This window comes from Salvelinus sp. IW2-2015, linkage group LG33, assembly GCF_002910315.2.
Source record: "Salvelinus sp. IW2-2015 linkage group LG33, ASM291031v2, whole genome shotgun sequence".
Classification (NCBI taxonomy): domain Eukaryota; kingdom Metazoa; phylum Chordata; class Actinopteri; order Salmoniformes; family Salmonidae; genus Salvelinus; species Salvelinus sp. IW2-2015.
In genome coordinates, this window is record NC_036872.1 from 17,664,602 (window position 1) to 17,691,511 (window position 26,910).

A 26,910-nucleotide genomic window follows, 5' to 3' on the forward strand; every position below is an offset into this window, starting at 1 on the left:
TACCAAATACTAATTGAGTGTATGTAAACTTCTGACCCACTGGGAATGTGATGAAAGAAATAAAAGTAGAAATAAATCATTCTCTCTGCTATTTTTCGGACATTTCACATTCTTAAAATAAAGTGGTGATCCTAACTGACCTAAGACAGGGAATTTTTACTAGGATTAAATGTCAGGAATTGTGAAAAACTGACTTTAAAAGGTCTTTGGCTAAGGTGTATGTAAACTTCCGACTTCAACTGTAGTTAATCTATTGAACTAACGTAGGATAGTGGTTTCAATTAATGTCACAATTTCTCAGTGTATCATAGGCCTACAGCTAGTATTATACATCTTCAAACTGCCTCTAATAGCACACACAAAACAGTTAATGATTTACTGTACTTCATTTTAATTGAAAATATCACATAGTGTTCACATACACTGAATTTAACACCAGTAAACATAAAAAGGTGCAACCATCTTACGGAATCCAGATTTTACAGTAATCACAGTCTTATGAGTAAAATCCCTGAAGGCACAATCAGAAATGTTTATGATTTATATTGTTTCTTATTGCTATGACATTTCACAAAGGCATAGACGCCGAAGAAACATTGAGTAGATTACATTCAGAGACGTAGAGATTTACACAAGTTGTAAGGCTATAGTCAAAGCCTACTGCTTAATAAAAAGGCATTAAATCTAACAAGGACAAGGTTCATTTTGAAACTACATTCATAATGCCTAAATGTATTGGAAGATCTTTCTCAAAGTGTATCGATTTGAACTTAGTCATTACTCTTGCATAAAATATTTGACATGTTGTGCACTTACATTATTTTGCATAAATAGAAAAGATTGTGCTCTGCACAGTCAAGTGAGTAGCTAATACAGACATAAAAGAAAGAAAACAGTGAACAGCAGGTCTCTCTCCATCTATAGTTAGCGTGATCCACACTACTGCCTCAACCATGGAATAAATAGCTGGTTCTCTATCCATCTCTGGTTTTGTAAATTATGGTTTCCTCCTTTAGACACATTTAAAAAATATGTTTATACTGCCAACTAAAATAAGGAGAAAGGTACCTAAGAAACTAAAATAAGGAGAAAGGTACCTAAGAAACTAAAATAAGGAGAAAGGTAACTAAGAAACTAAAATAAGGAGAAAGGTAACTAAGAAACTAAAATAAGGAGAAAGGTAACTAAGAAACTAAAATAAGCAATGTTGACAGATATGCATTTCCAATCAAACCCTGTGTGAACTAGCCTAAATCACAGGTTCAATAATGCTTAAATAAACTAGGCTAACTAAGGTAAGACCATTGTGTATCTGAAATGTCACTATGGAGGCAATATTTACTTTGAGAGGTTAACGTACTTGTACCATACCCCGCAATAATCCGATTAGGTATTAGATTAACACTTGTGTTTGATTGAATACACCAAGAAGGGGTAGCATCAAGGCACGTCATGATCATTTAAAAGAAAAGGATCAAACATAACCCTAGAAAAACAAGGAAAGTTCAAGGTTTAAGAACGCAACAAAACAAACACTAACCAGCATATTATTATGTGTGTTACYGCTTTGGGATGAGCAGATACCAAAGTATAAGTAGCTAGATGGCCTAATTAAAATCCACTAAATTGTAGGCAACATGGAACCACTGTGCAAAGGCCTGGCCAGAGATATTTCATCAGWGACATGGACATCAACATACCTAGAGCTTCCAGTTCCATTTTGCCTAATGAGGGCCAATTATGGTTTATACAGCATATAAAGTACCAACGCAATGACAAGAAATGTTCACATATGGTAAATGAGTATAAAAAGAAAACCCAGTATTAATTTTRAAAACCTTGTAAAATAATTTGATGCCATGTAGCATCTAGTGATAGTTCTAGAAAAAACTAAAAAACTATTCAGCATGCATTCCAGCATTCTGAAAAGAAACCTCGAGATTGTCTTAGTCCAACTCCTCATGGAGACAAAAAAAAGTGCATATGCTCAAAGGAAATAAGATTGCTCGATCCAATACACAGTGACAGCAAAAGAAAGACCACACACGTACACAAACTACAGGGGATGTTGGAGTGGAAGCCTAAATATCTCCCTCGATCTTACAGTTCCCTGGTCCACTCCTCATACCTTACAGGGCCTGCTTGACAGAGTTGAGGCCCAGCAGGATGCTGGGCTTCTCCTCGATTACACGCACCAGCAGGTTGTCTATGTACTCCTCCAGCTCAACGATCTTTGAGTCTTTCTTGGAGAGCTCCGTCTGCTGCTTCACCACTAGGGTAATCAACTCCTCCTGGGTCAGCTGGGTGTAGGGCCCACTCTCCACCATGCCTGGCYCCTGAGGATGGTACAAAACAATGTCACAACAGACATCAGCAGTCATCACTTTTTGGTTTTAATAGCTAAAAAAAAAAAAAAAAGGGATTGGTTTTATTAGTATTAAACATATCAACATGCAGTACCTTCATCTTCCCCAGGGTGCGGTCATAAGTCAACATCTCTCCAACTACCGGGGTGCTAATGGGAGCTTGACTCTCTATGGAGCTCATGGGCTTCACTGGGTGAGGCCTGGAAAGAGAAAATTACTACAACAACAAAAAAGACTAAAACGGAGGAGCATAACAATGTCACAGAAGTCAAACGATTAGTTGAATTAACAGAGGTCCATTTCAGTTAGGCTGCAGGTATAGAAAACAACTACAAATCCACCCCCTGTGAGATAGGCACAGCAATTATGAAATAAGGCTGCACAGAGATAACAATACTTTTCCCAAGTTGAACAAAACAGAAACTCTGCAGCATATCCCKGTTTCATACCAAAACCACTGACAAACAACCCCTTTGATCAGAGTTACCCAGCCATTTCAAAATATTCCCTGAGGAATTTGATTAAGACTGAAACGCCAAATACCAAAAAAAAAAAAGAGACTAAGCGTAAAGCTAGAGTTCTTCATTTAAAACAAAAGCTGAGGGATGAGCCTGGAGAAATATAACGACTCAAATTCAGACATAGCAATGGATGCAAGGACTGACCAATTGGGCCAATTGACAGGTGAAAAAAAAATGCAATTATTGAAGGCTGGTTATATCTAGAGGGGTTTAGGCTCACCTGCATGGAGTTGAGGCTGGCCCACCACCATTGCTACTCAGCACAGTGAGTGGCTGCAGCTCAGAGGGTGAGACCCAGGACCGTAGCAGGGTCTTTTCCCCGGTCTGTGAGGTAAGCTCTCCCACTACGGACTGGGGGGGCTCAGGAGAAGTCAGGACAGAAGGTACATGGGAGGAGGAAGTAAAAGGGTCTGCTGCCCACTTGTCTTGAGTTTCCACCCCATCTCTGCCATAGAGTTTACTTTGTCCAGTATTTTGAGGCGACAGTTTTACACATCCTGTTGTAGCGGCTGAGCTGATCAGCTTGTCTTCTRTGGGTGAAGGGTTTTGTTTATCTAGCTCAATTTTTCCAATCACTGCTTTATTACTTGAATTAGCTGAAGGCTGGGGTGCTCCTTGTTTCTTTTTAATTTGGGAAAATCCCCTTTGAAAAGCAGAACTGTGTTCTGTTTTTTCCTGCTCTCGAGGTTCATCTGAGTCACCATCATTAAAACTAGCAAAGGGATCTGTTGGATTGTTTGGCGCGAAAAGTTTATCCAAGTCATCAGTTGTCATTGCCTGTTCTTTAAGCTTGCAGTTTTTCTGTGGTTCTCCAGTGAACAAGTAATCTCCACTGTGGCTTGGCTCTGGTTGGGCCCATGGGTCTTTAGGCAGGATATCASCAATGGGGAAGGGGTCAAGTTCAGCAAACTTCGCTTTCATAATGTGTTCCAACTGTGTTTTTTTATCAATGTCGCTTTCTGCAGAGTCAAACAAGAGTTGCTTTTCATTGTAAGCAGTCACCTCAGTGTTCTTTGCAGTCACTGGACTACTCCTTCTCATGATATCGAGGGTTGAGGCTCTCCTCTCCAATCTGTTCTCCTGCTCTACAGTGGTAGACCCTGCTGACGTCTGCTCATGATCTGCAGGTCTCAATGGCTCTTTGCGGACTAACCTTTGTCTGGGTTTGGCTGCGGGGATCTCTTTGGGAGTGTTTGGCAGTCCTTTAGGTTCATCTGTAGAACTTGACACCAAAACCACTCGTGATGTAGGTCTAGGTTTTTCTGTTGAGAAAACATGTTTGCCATCACTGGCTGTAGCAACAMATGTGTTTATCACCTTCTTTGCATCCTCCCGAGGTGTCACGAAGGGTAAGTCTCTGCTCTGAACCAAGGGTTTTGTCGAGACAAAGGCATTGGGCCTCTCAGATGGATTAGCCTGTATAGTGCTCTGGTCTTGGTTTGTGTTAGAGTCTACCACTAGTCTAAGGGGGACTGCAGCTACTGGTTTGGAAGGGGGAGTGAGTGCTGGCAAACTGCTGGGCCCTACGCTCCTCAAAGAGGTAGATTGAACTTCCTGAACTTGTGTCTTTTTCTGGTGTAAGTGCTCTGCTGCCCGCTCCTGCAAGTAGGAATATTTATCATTGCGTGGAGGTCCTGGTGAGTCGAGGTCTGGGCCATCCACACTCATCTCTTTACCAATGAGCCGAGGCACATATTCTTGCTGTCTCTGATTCACCTCTGCAATTATATGGTCCCATCGAGTCTGCCCTTGTACTCCATGTCTCTTCTGTGGGAACAGGCTATCGTAGTCAGGAAGAGAATGTATTTTGCCCTCAACTGACTTAATTGGCACAGGATCGCCACTTGCAACAGCAGATTTGGCAGAGACAATTCTGAAGCCTGCATTGGGTTTTCCATGGCTTTGCGGTTCCATTGGGCTGGGGGACAGAGGATCTCGCCGCTTCTTGKCAGATCCATTGGGGYAYGATCCTATGGCAGCCAGGTTCTCAGTGCTGCTGTAGGGATACTTGGAGGTGCTCCTCCGCACCTTAGCGGGAGCAAGGGAGGAGTGGAGGTTGGAGAACATATCAGGAGACTCAGAGGGGACGCTAGAGAAAGGATTCAGCGCAGGGAGGGAGTTTGCTGCCTATGGGACTCTGTCGGGGGTTTCAGGCTGCTTCAGAGACTCCACTAATCTGCCTAGGAGTGAAAACCTGGAGGTCAGTGGCAGACAGTCACACCAGAGCTGAGCTTGCCCATGACAGCTGAAATAACCAAGAACTCAGGAGTTTGCCTCATCTTACAGTGGGGCTTCATTCCATCAAGATCTTATCTTCACATGTGATGATGCACCCTGAATTCTTACAAGACAACGTCAGACACTAGTGTTCTTTTAAGTCTGCTCAATTTTTTTTTAAATCAGTCTCTGCTCTTTTCTATTCTTTGTTCATCATTTGGACCCCTAATGATGATACATCTTMTGAACCCAGAGCATTTTCTGTCTGATATTTCAAACGTTTGTTTCAAAATTAAATTCTAGTGCAGCAATGATAAATATATACCACCGGTCAAAAGTTTTAGAACACCTACTCAGTCGAGATTTTATTTAACACATTTCTACATTGTAGAATAATAGTGAAGACATCAAAACTATGAAATTACACATATGGAATCTAGTAAAAAATAAAATTAAAAAAGTGTTAAATCAAAATATATTTCATATTTGAGAAGCCACCCTTTGCTTTGATGACAGCTTTGCACACTCTTGCCATTATCTCAACCAGCTTCATGAGGAATGCTTTTCCAACAGTCTTGAAGGAGTTCACACATATGCTGAGCACTTGCTTTTGCTTCACTCTGCCATCCAACTCATCCCAAACCATCTCAATTGGGTTGAGGTCAAGGGATTGTGGAGGCCAGGTCATCTGATGCAGCATGTCATCACTCTGCTTCTTGGTAAAATAGCCCATACACAGCCTGGAGGTGTGTTGGGTTATTGTCCTGTTGAAAAACAAGCGCAAACCAGATGTGATGGCGTATCGCTGAAGAATGCCGTCATAGCCATGCTGGTTAAGTGTGCCTTGAATTCTAAATAAATCCCTGACAGTGTCACCTGCAAAGTATCCCCACACCTCATCCTCCATGCTTTATGGTGGGAAATACACATGCAGAGATCATCCGTTCACCCACACCGTCTCACAAAGACACGGCGGTTGGAACCAAAAATCTTCAATTTGGACTCCAGACCAAAGGACAAATTTACACCAGTCTAATGTCCATTGCTTATGTTTCTTGGCCCAAMCAAGTCCCTTCTTATTGGTGTCCTTTAGTAGTGGTTTCTTTGCAGCAATTTGACCATGAAGGCCTGATTCACAGTCTCATCTGAACAGTTGATGTTGATGTCTGTTACTTGAACTCTGAAGCATTTATTTGGGCTGCAATTTCTGAGGCTAGTAACTTTAATGAACTTATCCTCTGCAGCAGAGCTAACTCTGGGTCTTCCATTCCTGTGGTGGTCCTCATGAGCAAGTTTCATCATAGCTCTTGATGGTTTTTGTGACTGCACTTGAAGAAACTTTCAAAGTTCTTGAAATGTTCCGGATTGACTGACCTTCATGTCTTTAAACTAATGATGGACTGTCGTTTCTCTTTGCGTATTTGAGCTGTTCTTGCCATAATATGGACTTGGTCTATCTTCTGTATACCCCCTACCTTGTCACAACACCACTGATTGTCTCAAACGGATTAAGGAGGAAAGAAATTCCACAAATGTACTTTTAACAAGGCTCACCTGTTAATTGAATTGCATTTCAGGTGACTACCTCATGAAGCTGGTTGAAAGAATGCCAAGTGTGCAAAGCTGTCATCAAGGCAAAGGGAGGGTACTTGAATAATCTAAAATATTTGTTTAACACTTTTTTGGTTACATGATTCCATGTGTTATTTCATAGTTTTAAAAATACTTGAATGAGTAGGTGTTCCAAAACTTTTGACCAGTAGTGTATATGCCGTCTGGTTAGTGCTGGGCGGTATTCCGTATTTTACGATATGTGGTATTGATGCACCGACCAGTTTGGATTTTTACTTTACCTTCTATAACGGTTTTTGAATGTTTGGTTTGTTAAATTTTTATACWTTACTTCGCTACTTGAGTCGTTGCTGGGCTGCCGAGTGGCGCAGCGGTCTAAGACACTGTATCTCAGTGCTTGAGGCGTCACTAGACACCCTGGTTTGAATCCAGGCTGTATCACAACCGGCCGTGATTGGGAGTCCCACAGGGCGGCGCACAATTGGCCCAGTGTCGTCCGGGTTTGGCCGGTGTAGGCCGTCATCGTAAATAAGAATTTGTTCTTAACCGACTTGCCTAGTTTATATATATATATATATATATATATAAATAATAAACACACGTTCAAAAGTTTGGGGTCACTTAGAAATGTCCTTGTTTTTTAATTAAATGTACATTTTCTGTCCATTAAAATAACATACAATTGATCAGAAATACAGTGTAGACGTTGTAAATGACTATTGTAGCTGGAAACGGCTGATTTTTTTATGGCATATCTACATAGGCGTACAGAGGCCCATTATCAGCAACCATCACTCCTGTGTTCCAAAGGCACGTTGTGTTAGCTAATCCAAATGTATCATTTTAAAAGGCCAATTGATCATTAGAAAAGCCTTTTGCAATTATGTTAGCACAGCTGAAAACTGTTGTTCTGATTAAAGAAGAAAAGGGGAACMGGCCTTCTTTAGACTAGTTGAGTATCTGGAGCATCAGCCTTTGTGGGTTCGATTACAGGCTCAAAATGGCCAGAAACAAATACATTTCTTCTGAAACTCAGTCTATTCTTGTTCTACAAAATGAAGGCTATTCCATGCGAGAAATTGCCAAGAAACTGAAGATCTGGTACAACGCTGTGTACTACTCCCTTCACAGAACAGCGCAAACTGGCTCTAACCAGAATAGAAAGAGTGGGAGACCCCGGTGCACAACTGAGCAAGAGGACAAGTACATTAGTGTCTAGTTTGAGAAACKYAKYCCTCWCAAGTCCTCAACTGGCAGCTTCATTAAATAGTACCCACAAAACGCCAGTCTCAACGTCAACAGTGAAGAGGCGACTCCGGGATGCTGGCCTTCTAGGCAGAGTTGCAAAGCAAAAGCCACATCTCAGACAGGCCAATAAAAAGAAAATATTAAGATGGGCAAAAGAACAGACACTGGAACTGCCTAGAAGGCCATCATCCCGGAGTACAGACTCTCAACTAGTCTGAAGACTAGTTTTATTGCTTCTTTAAATCAGAACAACAGTTTTCAGCTGTGTTAACATAATTGCAAAAGGGTTTTCTAATGATCAATTAGCCTTTTAAAATGATAAACTTGGATTAGCTAACACAACGTGCCATTGGAACACAGGAGTGATGGTTGCTGARAATGGGCCTCTGTACGCCTATGTAGATATTCCATTAAAAAAATAAGCCGTTTCCTGCTACAATAGTCATTTCCAACGTCTACACTGTATTTGTGATCAATTTGATGTTATTTTAAAATTGACTTTTTTTTTTTTGCTTTTCTTTCAAAAACAAGAACATTGCTAAGTGACCCCAAACTTTTGAACTGTAGTATATTAATTTCTCTGCTTTCTCCATGCAGCTTTCCACAGACCTACCCTGCCCTCTGTCACTCAAGGAGAGCATTTGTTGTTCCTRGAGCATGAGACACTTGCGTTCAGTCTCTGCATGGTCAACGCAGCACATGCAACAATGTTGATGACAATGCGGTTTTCATTTTGCTTCTTAATATTAAGTGTTCTGTAATTACACTTAGTTTCCTTCTTACATCTGCAAACAGCWAGTTTGTCTATTCTTAGTAAATTGAGCCTAAAATCTTGTTAGCCATTAATGCTAATTGCTAGCTAATAAATGTACTGAGCCAGCAAACTTAACTAGCTATACAGCCTGTAGGTGTAGACTTACATTTTATGTTTTTGTGCAACAGTATCTTCAAAGAGGAATACACAAAGCAAAAATGTTAGCTACATGAAGTAGCTAAGAGAAAACATTCAATGTAGCCAAAGATTAGGGTCCCCTAGGAAATACTTGTCAAAACTTTGTTTCCTACCCCATCACAAAAACACCCAGAGATTTTAATTTGTCATCATGTCAAACACMATTTAAAGTGCCCACTATTATACTCAAACTATTTCCATGAGTCCAACAGTTCACCCAAGTGTTTTGCTCTAAAAATCACAAAGTCAAATCGCAATTGCAACATTTGGTTTAAAATATGGCCAAGATTGTTTGCCCACTTCGTGCAACCCTACGTGTCAGAATGGAAATTATCAAATTTATTTTGGTTGAAGTGAACAGTATACAACAATCACAATGGAGAAAGACCCATTGAAATCACTTAGAATGTATATGTTGCCACCCTAGGGWCACACTACTCAAAACAAAATGTAGAACTATTATTCAAAAAACATAAAATACAGGCATTTAAAAATAAATGCAATACCGGGATATGATACTTGGGTCATACTGCCCAGCCCTATGTCCGGTCCCATCTGAAACATGCTCTACCCTAAACACGCAAAAACACCCAACTATTTTTTTGTAAGCAGATCATCACACCTGACAAGGTCTTGATGGAATTAAACAATTTGGAAATAACCACAACTGCCTTGCTCTTAACACTTGAGGGTTGTTATAAAAACACATTCAATTTACTTTAAGATGGGCTATCATCATCATTATTCTTGCAAAAAGGCTCAAACATAAGATAAAACAAATCTAGATCTGAAATTCAGTAGTAAAATCAGATCAGGCTATGGCAAAACTAAAAAATTATTTCCTCCTTTAAAAAGGACTCTATTGAGTGGACAACTCACCATTAGGAAAGAACGATTAAAATAAATCCAGAAGTAGATGAGTGAGAAAAAAAACAGCCTTGTTTGCGCCAGCAGTCAGTCCCAATGTACTTAGGCACCCAGTGTTAGCTCACTTCATCCCTCCCAACCTGTTCTGCACTATATCACCCAGTCTCAGACACACCTAGATTCCACACTACAGACCAATCAGCACAGTGGCCAAACAGGTCCATCACGCGCCAGATGGAATTCACAATGGTGATCCACGCTCATGTTMGTCAAGGCTTTTAAGAGCCTTAAAGCTGGAATTCATAAATGGTGAAACTGCAACGTCCATTTGCGATATTACAACTACTAAGTTATTGAACCCCCCCCCAGACATCATTGCATGCGCAATAGAACAGCAGAATATTTACAGCATTTATTTTGGTAATTTTTTTAAATAACTACGCCTCACCTCCGCTTCGTCAACAAAATAATAACTACGGCTGTGAGGCGGAGTGGCAACATTTCTCCACTGTGGATTCCATCTTTAAAGACAATTAAGAGGAACAAAGATGAAACTCACAATACTAAGCTAAATTGTAGCCAGCATAGAGATTGGAGACATGATCTGGTGTACAGATTAGTTAAACCATACCACCATCTGATCACTAATCCCCAAACCAACATAAGCAACTGGGAATAATAAAACCACTAAAAGTTCCATTGGATAGCAAGCAAGGAAAACACTCATCACCACAGCTATTCAATCTGGACAACATACAGCAATTTGAGTGAAAATATGGATTTTAGGAGAGTTCTAAGAAATCAGTCAGAGAAAGTGGTTTATTTAAAATAAATAATTGGAGAGCTTGATGTATGTTAGATGAAAGGCTGCAAAGGCAGTCAACGTGATGTGGTGCATATGSTATTAAAGCAAAACATTTCTAAATAGTTAACTGGAAATAACATGAAAACCATCTAGCACCCCATTAGCAAAATACTGAGACAGAAAATGTTTATTGGTTAGTGTTACCTGATCAGCAGTGAAGTACATTGTGTATATAGTAGCTCCACTTACCATTGTAGATGTAACTTTTGTCAGAACATCAGGTAAGCCTACATGACATTAGTAGGCTGACAAAGCTTACAGCAGAGAGAAGGACAAATCCTAACTGCACTATTAAAACCATGCATTGATGGGAGAGTAGCACAAAGTTTGGACTTAACTACACAGATCTAAAGTTATAAGAGCTGTAAGTGCATTAGAACAAGACTGACACCTACCTAGGCTTGACTGCAGACACCTTGGCAGTGCGGTTGGAGTTGAGGAAGACCGCAGCGCTCGTGGTGTTGGGGCTGCAAACAGCCTTCTGGGAGTCCACCGGGCTCTTCTCAAACAGGGTTGGAGGGTCTGGACTGAGGGGGATCTCCTCAAATGGGTTGGCGGTGTGTGGAGGGCCCTCCAAATCTCTGGTGAAGCATCTGGGAGCTGGGTTGGGCCTCTCCTCCTTTGTGCTAGTCTGCTGCTGCTCTTCCTTTTTCTCCTCCTTCTTCCTGATCATACCAAACAGAGAGGACAGCCTCTCAGCCACAGAGGCCTCCTCCTGCTGCCTCTGGTCCTCCCTCAGCCTCTGAAGCTCCTCCGCCTCCAGCCGTATCCTTTCTTCCGCTAGGRGCTTCAGCTCCTCTTCCCGCTGCTTATTCCTCCTCACCTCATCCTCCTGGAACCTTCTCCTCCTCTCCTGCTCCTCCTGTTGCTTGCGTTCCTCCTGCAGTATCTTGAGCTGCGCTCTGTGTTTCTCCTCATTCCGTCTCTGCTCCTCAGCCGGTCTTTTCTCCTCCTCCTGAAGGCGCCGTTGCTCCAGCAGCGCCCCATCTGCAGACTCCATTCTGTAGGTGGGGACAGAGAGGCTCTTGAGGGACTCTAGAGAGACGTCAGATGGTTGCCTGCGGCTGCGTAAATCCTCCACTGAGCCCTGAACAGAGCTGTTGAGGCTGAGGGTGGACCCAGATTTGGGCTCTACCTCCTCTGCATACACATGGTTGCCGTTGATGCACGTGCCATTTGGGTCATCCTTTTGCTTGGATCTGCCCAGAAGAGAAAAAGGTCCTGTAGACACCTTGCTGTCATTGCTGCCTGTCCGCTTGTGGCCCAGGAACTTGAACTTCTTTTTAACTGTAGATAGAAAGCGACAGTGAAGGAGTTTATTGCATATGCCAATCATCATCATTACTCAAATATTTAAAAACAATGTTTAAGCTGAATGAAAAGAGCTCACCATCAGGAGAATCCACATTGAGTCCAGAAGAGCGACTGCCACTGAGGGATGCATTCTTCTCAGGAAGAGTACCCAGTGTGGACATGGACTGGGAGATGTTGCGCTGCAAGTTGGATTTAGGGGCAAAGAGGGACTTGAGCTTGGATTTCTTCTTGGCCTCAGGGAACTCTGAGTACACCGAGTGGGAGTCACCCTCTCCCTCGCTGTCAGTCAGTACCTGGCTGACAGAGGGAACTATTGCAGAGGCTGAGTCAGAGAAGCTGTCCTTTTTCTTCCCACGCACTATGTCCTTGAGCTTTCCGATGCGGGAGCGTGGTTTGTCTTGCATGGAAAGGTCAAACATGCTGGCTGTCAAGTTGTTTCTCATAAACTGAATGTCCAACATCACTTCCCCTTTGACTTTGTCCTCCTTCCCATTCTTATCCAGCAGTTTGTACCAACTGAAAATGAGAGTGGGAGAAAGTTATTACACTGAACAAAAATAAAATGCAACAATCTCAAAGATTTTACTAAGTTTCAGTTCATATAAGGGAATCAGTCAATTGAAATGAACGCATTAGGACCTAATCTATGGATTTCATATGACTGAATATAGCTATGCATCTGTTAGTCACAGATACCTTTAAAAACATTTTTTAAGGTGCGTGGATCAGAAAACCAATAAGAATCTGGTGCGACATCGACTTCACAGAGTTGATCAGGCTGTTGATTATGGCCTGTTGTCCCACTCCTGTTCAATGGCTATGCGAAGTTGCTGGATATTGGTGGGAACTGGAACATGCGGTCGTACACGTCGATTCAGAGTATCCCAAACATGCTCAATGGGTGACATGTCGGGTGAGTATTTAGGCAATTGGAAGAACTGGGACATTTTCAGCTTCCAGGAATTGTGTACAGAGCCTTGCGACATGGGGTCTACAGTCACGGTATCTCTGTGCATTCAAATTGCCATCAATAAAATGTAACCGCATTCGTTGTCCATTGCTTATGCCTGCCCATACCGTAACCCCACAATAGGGCATTTAGTTAAAAACGTTGACATCAGCAAACCGCTCGCCCACACAACGCCATAGATGCAGTCTGCCATTTTCCCAGTACAGTTGAAACTGGGATTCCTATGAGAAGAGCATTTGCCCACTGAACTCGGTTACGACGCCTAACTGCAGTCAGGTCAAGACCCTGCTGAGGACGACGAGCACGCAGATGAGCTTCCCTGAGACAGTTTCTGACCGTTTGGGCAGAAATTATTTGGTTATGCAGACCCACAGTTTCATCAGCTATCCGGGTGGCTGGTCTCAGATGTGGTCTGTGGTTGTGCGGCCAGTTGCACTGCCAAATTCTAAAATGACTTGAGGCGGCTTATGGTAGAGAAARTAATATTACATTCTATGGCAACAGCTCTGGTGGACATTCCTGCAGTCAGCATGCTCCATCAACTTGAGTGGCCTTTTATTGTCCCCAGCACAAGGTGCACCTGTGTAATGATCATGCTGTTTAATCAGCTCCTTGATATGCCACACCCGTCAGGTAAATAGATTATCTTGGCAAAGGAAAAATGCTCACTAACAGGGATGTAAACAAATGRGCACACAAACCTTGAGAGAAATAAGCTTTTTGTGCGTATGGAAAATTTGTGGGCTCTTATTTCAGCTCATTAAACCAACGAATGATGCYTTTATATTTTGTTTCAGTGTAGGGCCGCCCATTCAAGTAAAAAACAAATCATATGGACAAATGACACAGAACCAATGTACTGAAGGTCAAATGTGACGGATGAGCTACGGAAACTTTTTCAACGTCATGATGCCAGGAAATGGGGTCAAACATGACTTGATAAAACTATTACTGAACTTTTGCACTAGTTTTGACCTAGAATAGATCCAGCGCTGATGTAAACTCATTGCAGTTTAGGCCCACTCTGCACAAAAGGAAAAGTAAGCGTTCTGGAGAGCCCTTTCCATAACAGCCTCTGTGATTGAAGAGACGTCGCACAATAAGAGCACTGKTAGATTTCGACAAATAGCAGACCGGTAGGCTAATCCCAGTAATACAAAGTGCAGCTCAGACTGTCCCCCAGGTGAACTCACCTTCCCAAGACCAGAGCAACAACCCATCCAACCCAGGTTAAGTGGAAGCCCCTTGRAGTGTGCCGTTTTTGCATATTCAGTCACTCGCAGCAGGCCTACACGCTTAAAATTTTTGCATCTTCACTTGAGTTATCATAATGGAAGCTTTAAAAAAAACATTTGGACAGGCCTACAAAAGGAAGCCAGTAGAGGGCAGAAATCCCTGGTTAAATTCAGTGTCGTCACTGAACCTCCATGTTTCAGGMTCAGCTGGGACAAGGGAAGCATTCAGGGGGGTCAGAGTTCTGATCAATAAGCTGTGGCTCTACTGAGCACTACAAACATTCTTCCCGGAGGACATCATACTTCCATAGGCAGTAAAAGGAAAACTGGTCACTTTTTACTCATTGTAGATGGTTAGCCGATGGGTATATATTTAGGATGCGTTCAGCTGAAATGCGCTGTACGCTGCTGGGTAGTGATCAGACATTCTATGCGGTTCATGTGAAGTTCAGTGCATCATTTCCCTGCCCTTACTGGTGTAATAAAACAAAAATCCAGACAGGAACCTGTGGGGAAACATGCATGGGAGTAAACCTAGTCTACATTCCATAAAGCCTAGCAGAACAATAGGGAGTCTTCCTAGGAGGTGTAGGCTAATGAAAGATGTGCTATGCCTTCTCCAAGCATTCCTAATCTCCTCCTAAAACTGGGCCATGCCTAGCAAAACAGCAACTACTACCAGAGCACAGTACAATGGGATACAATTGAGAACATAAGATAATATTTCAATGTATTTTCTATAGTACAGGTCAGACTCTGAACAATGGTTCAGTGAAGGGATTATATGAGTTAAAGGGAACTGTGTGTTGACATGGCACATGTGATAGTGTTTACAGATAAATAGAAAACCCTGGCCCTGAGAGGAGTGGTGGTCGGCTGTTGGACGAGTTCTCGAGAGAAAGTAGTAGAGGCCCCGATTTCCCTCTGAAGCATAATGATTAACATGTCACATCCAGCTAATGCCTAACATGACAGACTAAACGGTATGAATTTGTTTGATAGACGAACCATGAAGATGAAACGGGACTATAGCCAAGTCCATTTCTAATGCGGAAACAGAAATACCAAAAGAGCATACTTAACATAGGCCTATATTGTTGTCAGTAGTGCCTCAATTTTTCAATATCCAAGTTGTGGAACTTGCCCTTTCACCTAATAGGCCTAAGTGTGAACAGTGGAATATGGTCAGTAACATGGTGCGTTATTTGGCATCATATCCCTTTGTTTCATGCTGAGAACATATTCTGCTACATTGGGAGATGACAATGTCAAACCAACACATCAACTGATGTAGGACAGTAATCTAACACTATACACTGCAAGAGGGAACAAAGAGCAACCTCCAATACCCTTGTTTGAGAGAGAAGGAGCAAGATGAGTCATAAAAAGCTGTACAAACCCAACTGAGTAAACTCTAGATAAGGTTCCAGATATGAGTGTACAGTAAACAAGTGAATGTGCCTAATCACTGTACAAAGGCTGCCCTTGGGACAGCCTACACAGAGTATTGTACACAGGAGGATACAACCATGACAGTCACTCACTGCCCTCAATTGCAACAAATAGCCTACAAGTCAAAGATTAGTCTGCAGTCTTCAATATTGAAATCTAAATGTCCTTCAGTCTTCTGTCCATGTTTAAGTCAGCGAACAGTCTTAAAAACACTATTACATAAGATGAGGGTGTGTACATTTWGCCTCAAATCATGGAAAGGCAGCAAGCCTAATGTTTTGTTATAATGCTTGCTACACCCATGATAGAGCCTATCCCACCATTGTTGTGAATGACATCATTGTCCCAACCCCTGTAATTTCACATGTCAGTATGATGTTGATTAGCCCTCAGTTAAATAACCTTGAAGAAACACGGGGAAATGGCAGGAATGTATTCACTGGACAACATTCCTCATAATGAGATACAACATGGCATGCAGCATAAACCCATCCAGCTGTGAAGGCCAGAGATAGGCTCAAACTAAATGAGCTGGAATTCTCCAACTACTGTTCAGATGGAGAATTTCAAACAACTAAAAGGGGAGACATGGTTAGGGTATCAGGTCAAGTATTCACAGCCTAAAGCTACAGTTTGACAAGAAGGCAGAGGAAGCTTGACCTCACCCAACATAATCAGATTGTTTTCCCAACCAGCTCCATGGTTTCGGTTCTTCCACTGAGCTACTGATAAGGGATCTGGAATGGCCTTCTCCGTCCGTGCTTTAGGTGTGTAAACATGACTGTTCAAATGTGCAGAAGTTGATGGATGTAGAGTACAATAGACATTTATCAGCCTCCTGATAAACGTAATGGAATTTCAGCTCTGCTATGTCAGTGAAATTCATCAAGTCAATGGTGACACTTAACAGAGCAGACATTCCTATCACTAATACCATTCTGGCTACACAAAGAACCCCCCTCTCGGTGGAGAACTAGTTTAAAAATATGTATAATAATATCCACACAGATCCTTTATCTTTATTCAACATGAGCTACTTACTCAGTCTTTTTCCGGGCACTGTTATCGTGTAGATCCAGTAGGTTGATCACAGCTTGTCCCAGGAGCTTGTCCAGTCCCACCAGAGCTCTGTGCATTACAATGATATACAGTGTGCAGCGTTCAGCATTTCCATGGTGGAACAATGGCAGGTCAAACGTTGCCTCTTCCTTCCATACTGGTGCGACACATTTTTCGGCAACCGAGGTAGAAAACTTGTCTTTGGCCACCTGCATGATGGCATAGGCATCGTTGGTTCCATTCTTGCCTTTGATCCTCAAATTCCTGGCTTGGAACACCGTTACCTGTACGCTTGTGGGATACCACTGCTGGCTTTGCCTTTGGTCAGCCAAAGCCATTTCAAAGCTTTAGCTAGCTAGCTAAGCTTTGACAAAAAAAACTACTTTGGCAGGTTTTAGGATATCCTAACGACTTTGTTTTCACTTCCAGAGACTGACAGACCAAACGTTACTACCGATAGGTCGTTGTCCTCGGTAATGTATAATGACGATTGTCGACTCTCGGCCGGGTATCTGATGATGATGATGATGATGATGTCGACACACTTGACACTCCCACTTCACTCTAAAATTCTACGGACGCAGTGGCTATGACAAGTGGAGTCTGAGTAATGTAACTAACCTTATATATCAGTCTCAATTAGCTAATGCAACCCAGGTGTTGGTCCTTACTACTAACTAACTTAATGGCTAGGTAAAGATGAAATATCAAGAACTCGCTAACGTTAGCTACAGTAGCTAGCTTACTAGTAGCTAGCTTACTAGTAGCTAGCTTACTAGTCCAAATTCAGACGTTCGACAAGGACCATCGTATACCATTTTCTTCTATAAGCAAATTATACTCTGCGTTCTTATACAAAGAGGTCAAACACTAACACAACGACTGTCTGTAATAATTACTTTTCATTGCCTCTCTTGACTTTTTTCTTTGTTGGACGATAAACTTCCTCATCAACCATTCTTCCTTCCCATACTCTCCTACATTGCTATCTGATTGGCTAACATTTTCGTCAATAAATTGACGACCTACGGTGATTGGACAGTGGCACTGGTCTAGGATCAGGTTGTACATTTATAACCCCTGATCTTATTTTATTTGAGGTACTTTAACTTTTGAAACTCAATTCAAGTGTAGTGGTTTTATTATTTTACTTTAATGTTATTTCATGTTTCTTCAGATTTTTTGTTATTGTATTGTAATTTGAAATGTAATTTAACAAAAAAAGGTCTAGGATCAGTTTACCATCCCTGAATCCCCCAGCCTAGGATCTCACTGACCTTATGTTTGTAAACATGCTGACCAATTGTTTGTAAACTACACAAATATAACTAATTGTCATAAAAACGGTTAAGTGACAAAGGTTTCAGCTTTGTTTAATAGAGAGCAAGATTTCACAAATTAGACCACAACATCAAGAACAGCTAATATGAACAGAAGCTGCAGGAGCAGCTGGTGCTCAGACAGCCAGTCACTGAGTTTCTCAGACTCCTTTATTCGCATTCACCTCCTGTTCATATCAGACAAGCGCTATTGCCCCGTCAGTATGAGAATAAATGACAAAATACTAAAGTTGTATTTATTGTATTTATTTTGCATCAGAGTTTATTTTACGAGGCACAGTCTGAATTTCTTGAACAATATATTATTGAATTAAAAARAGTTATTTCATACTGATGTCATTATGACAAATGAAATATAAATATACATAAAACATTTTGAAATCTCCCTTTTTCATTTCGAGATGAGAGTGGACACAAAACTTGGAAATAATWTCGGGACAAATGGGATGAATGTTAGTAAATGAATGAAATGTTAACAATCTGAGTAACCATTAGTGAAAAAGAGGACACATTCTGCCATTGTGTTCTTGCACTTGTTGACATTTTACACCTAATGGAAATGAGTGTAACAAGCATGGTGTTTTGTCTACAGACAATAATGAGGAAGGTAAGTGCAACCACTGCTTTGTACTTAACACAACTCTGAGCTTTGTYAGTTTGAGTTCTTCCTCATGTTATCATTGACCTAAAGGGAGATTTCAGGACCTAGAATAYMGATACAATCTATGAATTGTATCCCATTTGCTAAACACTGACGTTGAGGTAAGCTCTGCTAGTCTATACAATTCTTTGGCACAATCATTTCCCTGAACACATTGGAGTTGTTTAGCAGAGCGTATCTAAGATGAACTGAGCTGTTGCATTCTTACACACTAAAAGAATATTGAAGATCAAAATAGCATAATATGGTTTTACACAATATTGTATGATAAAGTGTGTGAAGCAACATCAGAAAACTAAGTAGCATAAATGAACCAGAATTCTGTCATTCCTTTTTTTGCCTTTACTCTGAGCTTTGTACATAAACATAAACAAATAGTGTAGAAGTATTTGATGATTACTGTAACAAGCTTTGAAGCCATTGGATTATGAGGTGAATGTGAGGGGGGTATTTCAGTAAGGGCTTATCTTGGTTCATGTGATATAAACCAGAGCTATTTACTGCATAATAAAACAACCATTAACATATTCTACTTCCTCCTGATGCAGATGGCAAACTCAACATGGTTTAAACTGATGCATCCCTTTATATCAGTGCATGAACAATGATGTTTGAAATCCTGGAGGGGGCAGTCTACATCCATGTTCAAATAACTGTAAACCCAGAGATTTGAAACTCCAAGAGGGAGAGAGCACAGTAAYGGAAAAGGGAAAAATGAAGAAGGACGGGGAAGTTCATATAAAAAAATCACCATGGACATTACAGAGTACATGCCAGGGTCAAAGAAAGGTCACTCTTAGTTKATTTGTCCAAATACTGATACTTGTTCAATCCTGTTTATTAGGGGAGGAGTTCCCTCTCAGTGCTGATGCGTATTTGAATCGAAGTCAATACGATTTAGTAAAATAAGTTTTAGAAACTGCATTCTCTCATCCTAGATTGAGAATCACACACACAAACACACATTCACGCAGCATACACATACACACGCCCACATACCCACAATACTACAAGAAAATATAATAAAAGCAAAAAGATTCTTCACAGAGGAAATGCACAGCCGTACTGTGGAAATGGACAATCTTAGATTCCATTTCATGCCATAGTCGATATGCATAGAATAAGAATACAAACAAAACAATAAAGCTTTACTTAAGGAATCCAAAATCAACATCTTATGTTGATTTTAGATATAGCTGGTAAATATTCCTGTGACGTGTAGAATAAATGAGTATTTTAGGTTTGAAATATGAAAAACAAAAGCACACAAAAGACAGGTCTTGAATTCATGGCAAACCCAWCAAACAGTTGTTATGTCTGTGACAGAGCTGAGAGTACAGGACATGGTTGTCTTCATACACATCCCATACCATCATTGTAATGGAAAGCTAAATGGCTGGACACAAAAGTAGCAAGCAACAKAACCCCATAATCTAGCTCTTTTACACATTAAAAAGAAAAAAACTCATGATCTGAATCCCAACTTGAGATCCACGTGTGAAATTAGAAGAATTGTTCAATTCTTTCAATGTCATTTACACGAAAGTCTGAGTTACACACATGGATCTCATTTTAGGATTCATCTGTATAGACGTGGGAGACTATAACAACAGTCCAATCATATCAAATTTTGTCAGGGTCCACTGTGGACAGGTGCTTGGAAAGAGCTAAGGTCACACTGTAGTTTCACTCTTCCACATACTTTTCATGCCCACAGAGCTCTGGGAATGGTCCGTGCCACTTGTGTCCAACTCCAGCTCTATCACAGAGCTCTTGAGGGTGCCGTTYGGGGCAACCCCTGGCACAGTGGTAGTGATGCTGTTCAGAGGGTAGGAGCTGCGCTTAGCTTCACYCTCTGCAGCCGCTGCCAGTTTCAGATTGTCTCGGCTGGCGCTGCGCCTATTACCTTGCATAGCCACCCTGCTGGCCACAGAGGGGAGCAGAGGGAAGGGCTTACGGCTGCCGCTGCTGCCCCCGTCACTACCCTCTGAGGGGCTGGTAGCAACTGTCTCCCCCACTCTCCTACCATTACCGTTGGTTAGCGGGCTGGCATGGCTCTCAGAGTGGCTGTGATGTAGGCTGCCATTCTCACTAGTGGCCTGTTTGTGGGCTGGAWGGGCAGCGTTGTGCTGCTCTATACCTGTAGGTCCCAGTGCTCCCATACTGCCCCCTCCACCACCAGCCCTCAAGGCTTTGAGTCGGTAGGGACCTCTGCCTTCACCTCGGTGGTGATACTGGCTGCTCCCTTGTTTAGTTCTGCCACTGACCTTCCTCCTCTGAGGTTGGACAGGGGCTACAGAGCCTATGGTGGGCAGCAGGTTGTTAGCTTGCTTGTTGTTATTGTCCGTACTGGTGCTGGTGTTGGTGCCTGCTGGGGCATGAGTGGCATTGTTGGTATTGTCRTGTGCCACCTGCAGCAGGTTGGTAAGCTTGCAGGGCCCAGGGCCTACACTGCTGATCCCACTGGGGGTGGAGGAGGACCTGGCTGATGAGGAGTTCTGGGGATCCTCTGGAGGATGGCAGCCAACGAAGATCTGGGATCCCTGTTCAGAGGTGGTCTGCATCCCACTAACAGTGGTGCAGGTGTGCGTGTAGACTGGCATAGGCTGGGAGTGGCGATACCCTGGGCAGCAGCCCAGCCAGGAGGCCTGCACATCCAGGCGTCGGAAGCAGTGGTGCACCACCAGGAACACTCCCAACACGGTGGCAGCTACCCCATAGAGAGAGCTAAACAACAGGCTGCTGTGCCCTGTCAGCCACATGGCCATGGCTCCACAGCCCCACAGGGCCAGGAACAGGAAGTGGGTGGCCTGTAGCACCAGGAACTGCACCTTCAGGGAGTACTGGTCTTCTGGGGTCAACGCAGCYTGCATGGTCCCCACCACAGAGTCTGTTGACAGGAGACTAATGCTTCCACCCAGGGCTGGCTGGCTCTCAGGCACAGGGGAGGACAGGGAGGATCCTGGGCACTCTTTGGCCACCCGCTGCCTCAGGCGAAACACAGTGCACAGGAAATAGATCCAGGTGACCAATACCGCCAAGCCTGCAGGGACAAAGAAGGCCCCCAAACTGGGCTGCCACACCAACCAGCAGCTGGAAAATAKAATACAAAAGTCAGTAAGGTCATAGCAAAGAAGGATACCTCTGTGTATTCAAAATCTCATAAAAAATTGCAAATTCAGCTCTTGAATAAGCACTAAACCAAAAGATACTGTGTCAAGGGCCAATTGCTCAACGGTAAAATGAGAAGCACTCACTAAGGGCTGTTGGACCCATAGTTGTTGACATTGACAGCCGCAGTGATGCCACATATGATGAGAGGAACACCWCCAGCTATTAGATAGAACCTGTATTCAGAAAATACACAAATTACAGGGATSAAAGAAAATGAGATGAAAAAGAAAGTAAGAGAGAATGACAGTGAACTKATTTATATGTGAAGTATCATGTCCCAGCCACAATATTGGAAACAACAACTTAAACCCAAGGACTGTATGACAAATTACATTTCAGTTTCTGTTTATTCTGTATGAGATTTAGGGGCTTTGCTCCTTTGTTGTTTTCTCTCAGCAAGCATACATTTCACAGCTGTAGTGATCCCTAGGCTAGCTGTCTGTTATCTCCTGAGCTGAACTGTAAGTTGGGCAGCCTCTCTGAGCTAGCTGATAAAGTGTAACAAAGGGCAACAGGCTGCTGGGGGGGTTGTGATTTATCACAGGGCTAGGCGTCATTGGAGGGCTGACCCCATGCGGCGGTGGGCAACAGAAGGGTTTGGGAAAGCCACAGAGGTCAACAGTACAGTGCATGATCACAGCCAGGGAGCACCAGGGCAGAGGGGGAAAAGGGGGAGAAAGAGGGGAGGGGGCAGTAATGAGGGGACAGTGCGCCCCCTCCATCACCCTTGCCAGATTTACGACATTCTCCTTAACCTCTGTTATCCCTGGCTCGTACATTCCACTCCTCCCCCGCACTGGGCTCAGCACTCTGCATCTGTCACTGCTACTCTTTTGTGCCTTAGCAGTAGTCTACTGTTTTTCCCTCCAAGGCTTTCTAAAACAGAAGATCCTTGGTTCTAAACACAATGGTGGTCTTTGATATGACAGTTTGTGTGTCCATTCACATGAATACAGTCATTTAAAATACCGCCCCACAATGAGCTCACAATTCAACCGTTGACCTGTTTGACAATGACTCACAACCTTCTCATATAAAAGTAAACTCTGTCTCACCCTGATGACATCACTTACCTGAGCATAGGCCGCTGAGTAGCTGGAACGGGAGACTCTCCCTCTGGTTGCCGTGGCATCCTCCACACAGCCTCTTTGTAGAGGACTCTAGCACTGACCCCGATCCACAGCAGAGTAGACAAGGAGGAGTAGTGGAGAGCGATGCCCACCTGAAACAAATCACACAGGGTCATACACACACAGCCTCCACACACCACATGTAGAGAGCATGAGCTGGGTCTGGGAGGAGAGGGACTTACTGCCTGGCACACCATTGGATAGCTGGTCAGGGTGATGCCTCCTGCGTAGACAGCTGTGGTCATAGCGATGTGGAAGCAGGTATTGAGTAACGTGTGCCAGCTCTTTCTGGATATGTTTATAGAACTGCAGGAGGAAGAAAACAAAGAAGACCATTAGATGGACATAAAGACACTGTGGGGTAGGTCAGATAGCAGACACACGCACACACACACGCACATGCACACGTACACGCACACACGTTACCTGTGGTGTAGTATGTGTGTGATGATGATGGTGAAGAGGCAGAGGAGGAGGATTGCAGTACAGCTATAGACCACAGGGTGGAGTACCCTCACTGACATGGGTGGGGAGTGGGGGAAGTCAGGAACCTCCTAGGAAAAAGAGAACTATTAATATCTTTGCAATGACCACACTGTGGGGCTTGATATAAAATCTCCAGACCTCGAGAAAAGAACATGAGCATTCATCCAGTGAAGTGATTTTTTATTTAGATCTATTAGGATCCCCATTAGCTGACGCCAATAGTTACAGCTAGTCTTTCTAGGGTCCTACATAATGAAAAAGATATTACAGYCAAAARACTTTACAATTTACATACATTTAAAAACATTAGCATGTAGTGTGTGTGTGTACACACAACAAGTATGTCACATGGGGGAGAGGCGTTGTGTCGTGAGGMGTTGCTTTATTTGTTTTTTGAAACCAGGTTTCCTGTTCACTTGCGCAATATAAGATGGAAGGGCATTCCATCCAAATATTAATATTTGCTRTCTGATTACAATGAAGAGCAAGACGTGCCGCTCTGCTCTGGGCCAGCTGCAGCTTAAATAGGTATTTCTTTGRAGCACTTGACCATATGACTGGACAATAATCAAGATACGATTAAACTAGAGCCTGCAGGACTTGCTTTGTGGAGTGTGGTGTCAAAAAAGTAGAGRATCTCTTTATTACAGACAGACCTCGCCCCATCTTTACAACCATTGAATATATATGTTTTGACTATGACAYTTTACAGTCTAAGGTAACACCAAGTAATTTAGTCTCCTCAACTTGTTCAACAGCCACACCATTCATTACCAGATTCAGCTGAGGTCTAGAACCTAGGGAATGATTTGCAGTAAATACAATGCTCTTTGTTTTAGAGATGTTCAGGACCAGTTTATTACTGGCCACCCATTCCAAAAAAGTCTGCAACTCTTTGTTAAGGGTTTCAGTGACTTCCTTTAGCTGTGGATGCTGATGCGTATATGGTTGAATCATCAGCATACATCAACACACATGCTTGTTTAATGCCAGTAGCAGGTCATTGGTAAATATAGAAAAGAGTAGAGGGCCTTGAGAGCTGCCCTGTGGTACACCACACTTTCCATGTTTGACATTAGAMAAGCTTCCAGTAAAGAAAACCCTCTGAGTTATATTAGATAMATAGCTCTGAATCCACGATATGGCAGAGGTTGAAAAGCCATCACATACYTTTTCTCAACAACAGGTTATGGTCGAGCAACTGCTCGGCATCTGACCATAAGGCGCTACAGAGGGTAGTGCATACGGCCCAGTACATCATTGGTGCCAAGCTTCCTGCAATCCAGGACCTATATAATAGGTAGTGTCAGAGGAAAGCCCATAAAACTGTCAGAGACTCCAGTCACCCAAGTCATAGACTGTTTTCTCTGCTACCACACGGCAAGCGGTACCAGAGCGCCAAGTCTAGGACCAAAAGGCTCAATAACAGCTTCTACCCCCAAGCCATAAGACTGCTGAACAATTAATGGCCACCGGACTATTACATTGACCCCCCCCCCTCCATTTGTTTTGTACACTGTTGCTACTCAATGTTTATTATTATGCATAGTCACTTCACCCCTACCCACATGTACAAATGACCTCTAACCTGTACCACCCGCACACTGAKTCGGTACCGYTACKCCCTGTATATAGCCTCGTTATTGTTATGTTATTGTGCTACTTTTTATTATTTTTTACWTTAGTTTGTTTGATAAATATTTTCTTAACTCTTCTTGAACTGCATTGTTGGTTAAGGGCTTGTAAGTAAGCATTTGACTGTAAGGTCTACACTTGTTGAATTCGGTGCATAAGACAAATAAAGTTTGATTTGATTTGGGCAATAATATCAAAGGCTGCACTGAAATCTAACAATATAGCACCCACAATATTCTTATTACCAATTTCTTTCAACCAAGCATCAGTCATTTGTGTCAGTGCAGTACATGTTGAGTCCCTTCTCTATAAGCATGCTGAAAGTCTGTTGTTCGTTTGTTTACAGAGAAATAGCATTGTTATTTGGTCAACAACAAAAAAATCCCAACAGTTTGCTTAGAGCTGGCAACAAGCTGATAGGTCTGCTGTTTGATCCAGTAAAGGCCATTTTACCACTCTTGGTAGCAGAATGACTTTTGCTTCCTTCCAGGCCCGAGGACAAAGACTTTCCTCTAGGCTCAGATTAAAGTCATGACAGATAGGAGTGGCTGTAGAGTCAGCTAACATCCTCAGTAGATTTCCATCTAAGTTGTCAATGCCAGGAGGTTTGTCATTATTGATCAATAACAATCATTTTTCCACCTCTCCCACACTACTTTACAAAAATGAAACATACAATGCTTTTCTTTAATTGTTAGTTTTTTTAATCCATGAGTACGATGACTCACTGTTCGTTGTTGGCATTTCCTGCTAAAATAATTGGCAACATCAAAATGGTTTTGTGATGAATAAAACATCTGATTCGATGAAAGATGGAGTTGAATTTGTCTTTCTGCCTATAATTTCCTTAAAAGCACTCCACCGTTTTTTTCATCATTCTTTATATCATTGATTTTGACTTCATAATACAGTTTCTTCTTCTTTTTGTTTAGTTAAGTCACATCATTCCTCAATTTGATGTGCAGCCAGAGTTATTAGCCACTCCTTTTGCCCCATCTCTTTCAACCATACAGTTTTTCAATTCCTCATCAATCCATGGAGCCTTAACAGGTCTAACAGTTCATTTCTTAACAGGTGCATGTTTATCAATAATTGGAAGAAGCAATTTCATAAATACATCAAGTGCAGCGCCAGGATGTTACTTATTAATCACATCAGACCAACAAATATTTGTAACATCATCTACAGCTAAATCTTTTGTACGATCACTTAAAAAATTTCTAGAGAAATTGCAATTCTCTAGAAATAAGTCTCTCACTGTTGCCGCCTGTTATAGACCCCCCTCAGCTCCCAGKTGTGCCCTGGACACCATATGTGAATTGATTGCCCCCCATCTATCTTCAGAGTTCGTTCTGTTAAGTGACCCAAACTGGGATATGCTTAAGACCCCGGCAGTCCTACAATCTAAGCTAGATGCCCTCAATCTCACACAAATTATCAACGAACCCACCAGGTACAACCCTAAATCCATAAACATGGGCACCCTCATAGATATTATCCTGACCAACTTGCCCTCCAAATACARCTCTGCTGTTTTCAATCAGGATCTCAGCGATCACTGCCTCATCCGCTATGGGTCCGCCGTCAAACGACCACCCGTCATCACTGTCAAACGCTCCCTAAAACACATTCTGTGAGCAGGCCTTTCTAACCYACCTGGCCCGGGTACCCTGGAAGGATATTGACCTCATCCCGTCAGTCGAGGATGCCTGGTCATTCTTTGAAAGTAATTTCCTCACCATCTTAAATAAGAATGCCCCTTTCAAAAAATGTAGAACTAAGAACAGATATAGCCCTTGTTTGACCTGACTGCCCTTGACCAGCACAAAAACTCCTGTGGCGGACT

General features: G+C 42.5%; 2 protein-coding genes across 6 annotated transcripts in view; both read right to left on the reverse strand.

Annotated features, from left to right (window-relative positions):
* Positions 1-371: 371 nt before the first annotated feature.
* rab11fip1a (RAB11 family interacting protein 1 (class I) a) lies at positions 372-19,059 on the reverse strand. Of its 4 annotated transcripts, none has more exons than XM_023978808.2 (5): positions 17,538-19,059; positions 11,999-12,438; positions 11,004-11,895; positions 2,461-2,566; positions 372-2,336 (listed from the first exon to the last, which is right to left on the reverse strand). In XM_023978808.2, the coding sequence occupies exons 1-5, from the start codon at positions 17,594-17,596 to the stop codon at positions 2,130-2,132; spliced, it is 1,704 nt and encodes a 567-aa protein (XP_023834576.1). In that variant the 5' UTR covers positions 17,597-19,059; the 3' UTR covers positions 372-2,129. The 4 variants fall into 4 exon arrangements, with proteins under 4 accessions (XP_023834576.1, XP_023834574.1, XP_023834573.1 ...); XM_023978806.2 differs by having other exon boundaries at positions 16,621-17,620; XM_023978805.2 differs by lacking the exons at positions 11,004-11,895; positions 11,999-12,438; positions 17,538-19,059 and adding exons at positions 3,108-5,067; positions 9,756-10,986.
* A 402-nt stretch (positions 19,060-19,461) lies between these two features.
* adgra2 (adhesion G protein-coupled receptor A2) overlaps positions 19,462-26,910 on the reverse strand; it is a 68,120-nt gene continuing 60,671 nt past the window's right edge. For both annotated transcript variants that reach the window (XM_023978802.2, XM_023978801.2), the window contains exons 16-20: positions 23,370-23,497; positions 23,126-23,249; positions 22,887-23,035; positions 21,897-21,986; positions 19,462-21,732 (exon numbers count right to left, since the gene is read on the reverse strand). In XM_023978802.2, coding sequence (XP_023834570.1) covers positions 20,313-21,732; positions 21,897-21,986; positions 22,887-23,035; positions 23,126-23,249; positions 23,370-23,497 — 1,911 coding nt within the window. In that variant the 3' untranslated portion in view covers positions 19,462-20,312. The remainder of the gene's footprint in view (positions 21,733-21,896; positions 21,987-22,886; positions 23,036-23,125; positions 23,250-23,369; positions 23,498-26,910) is intronic.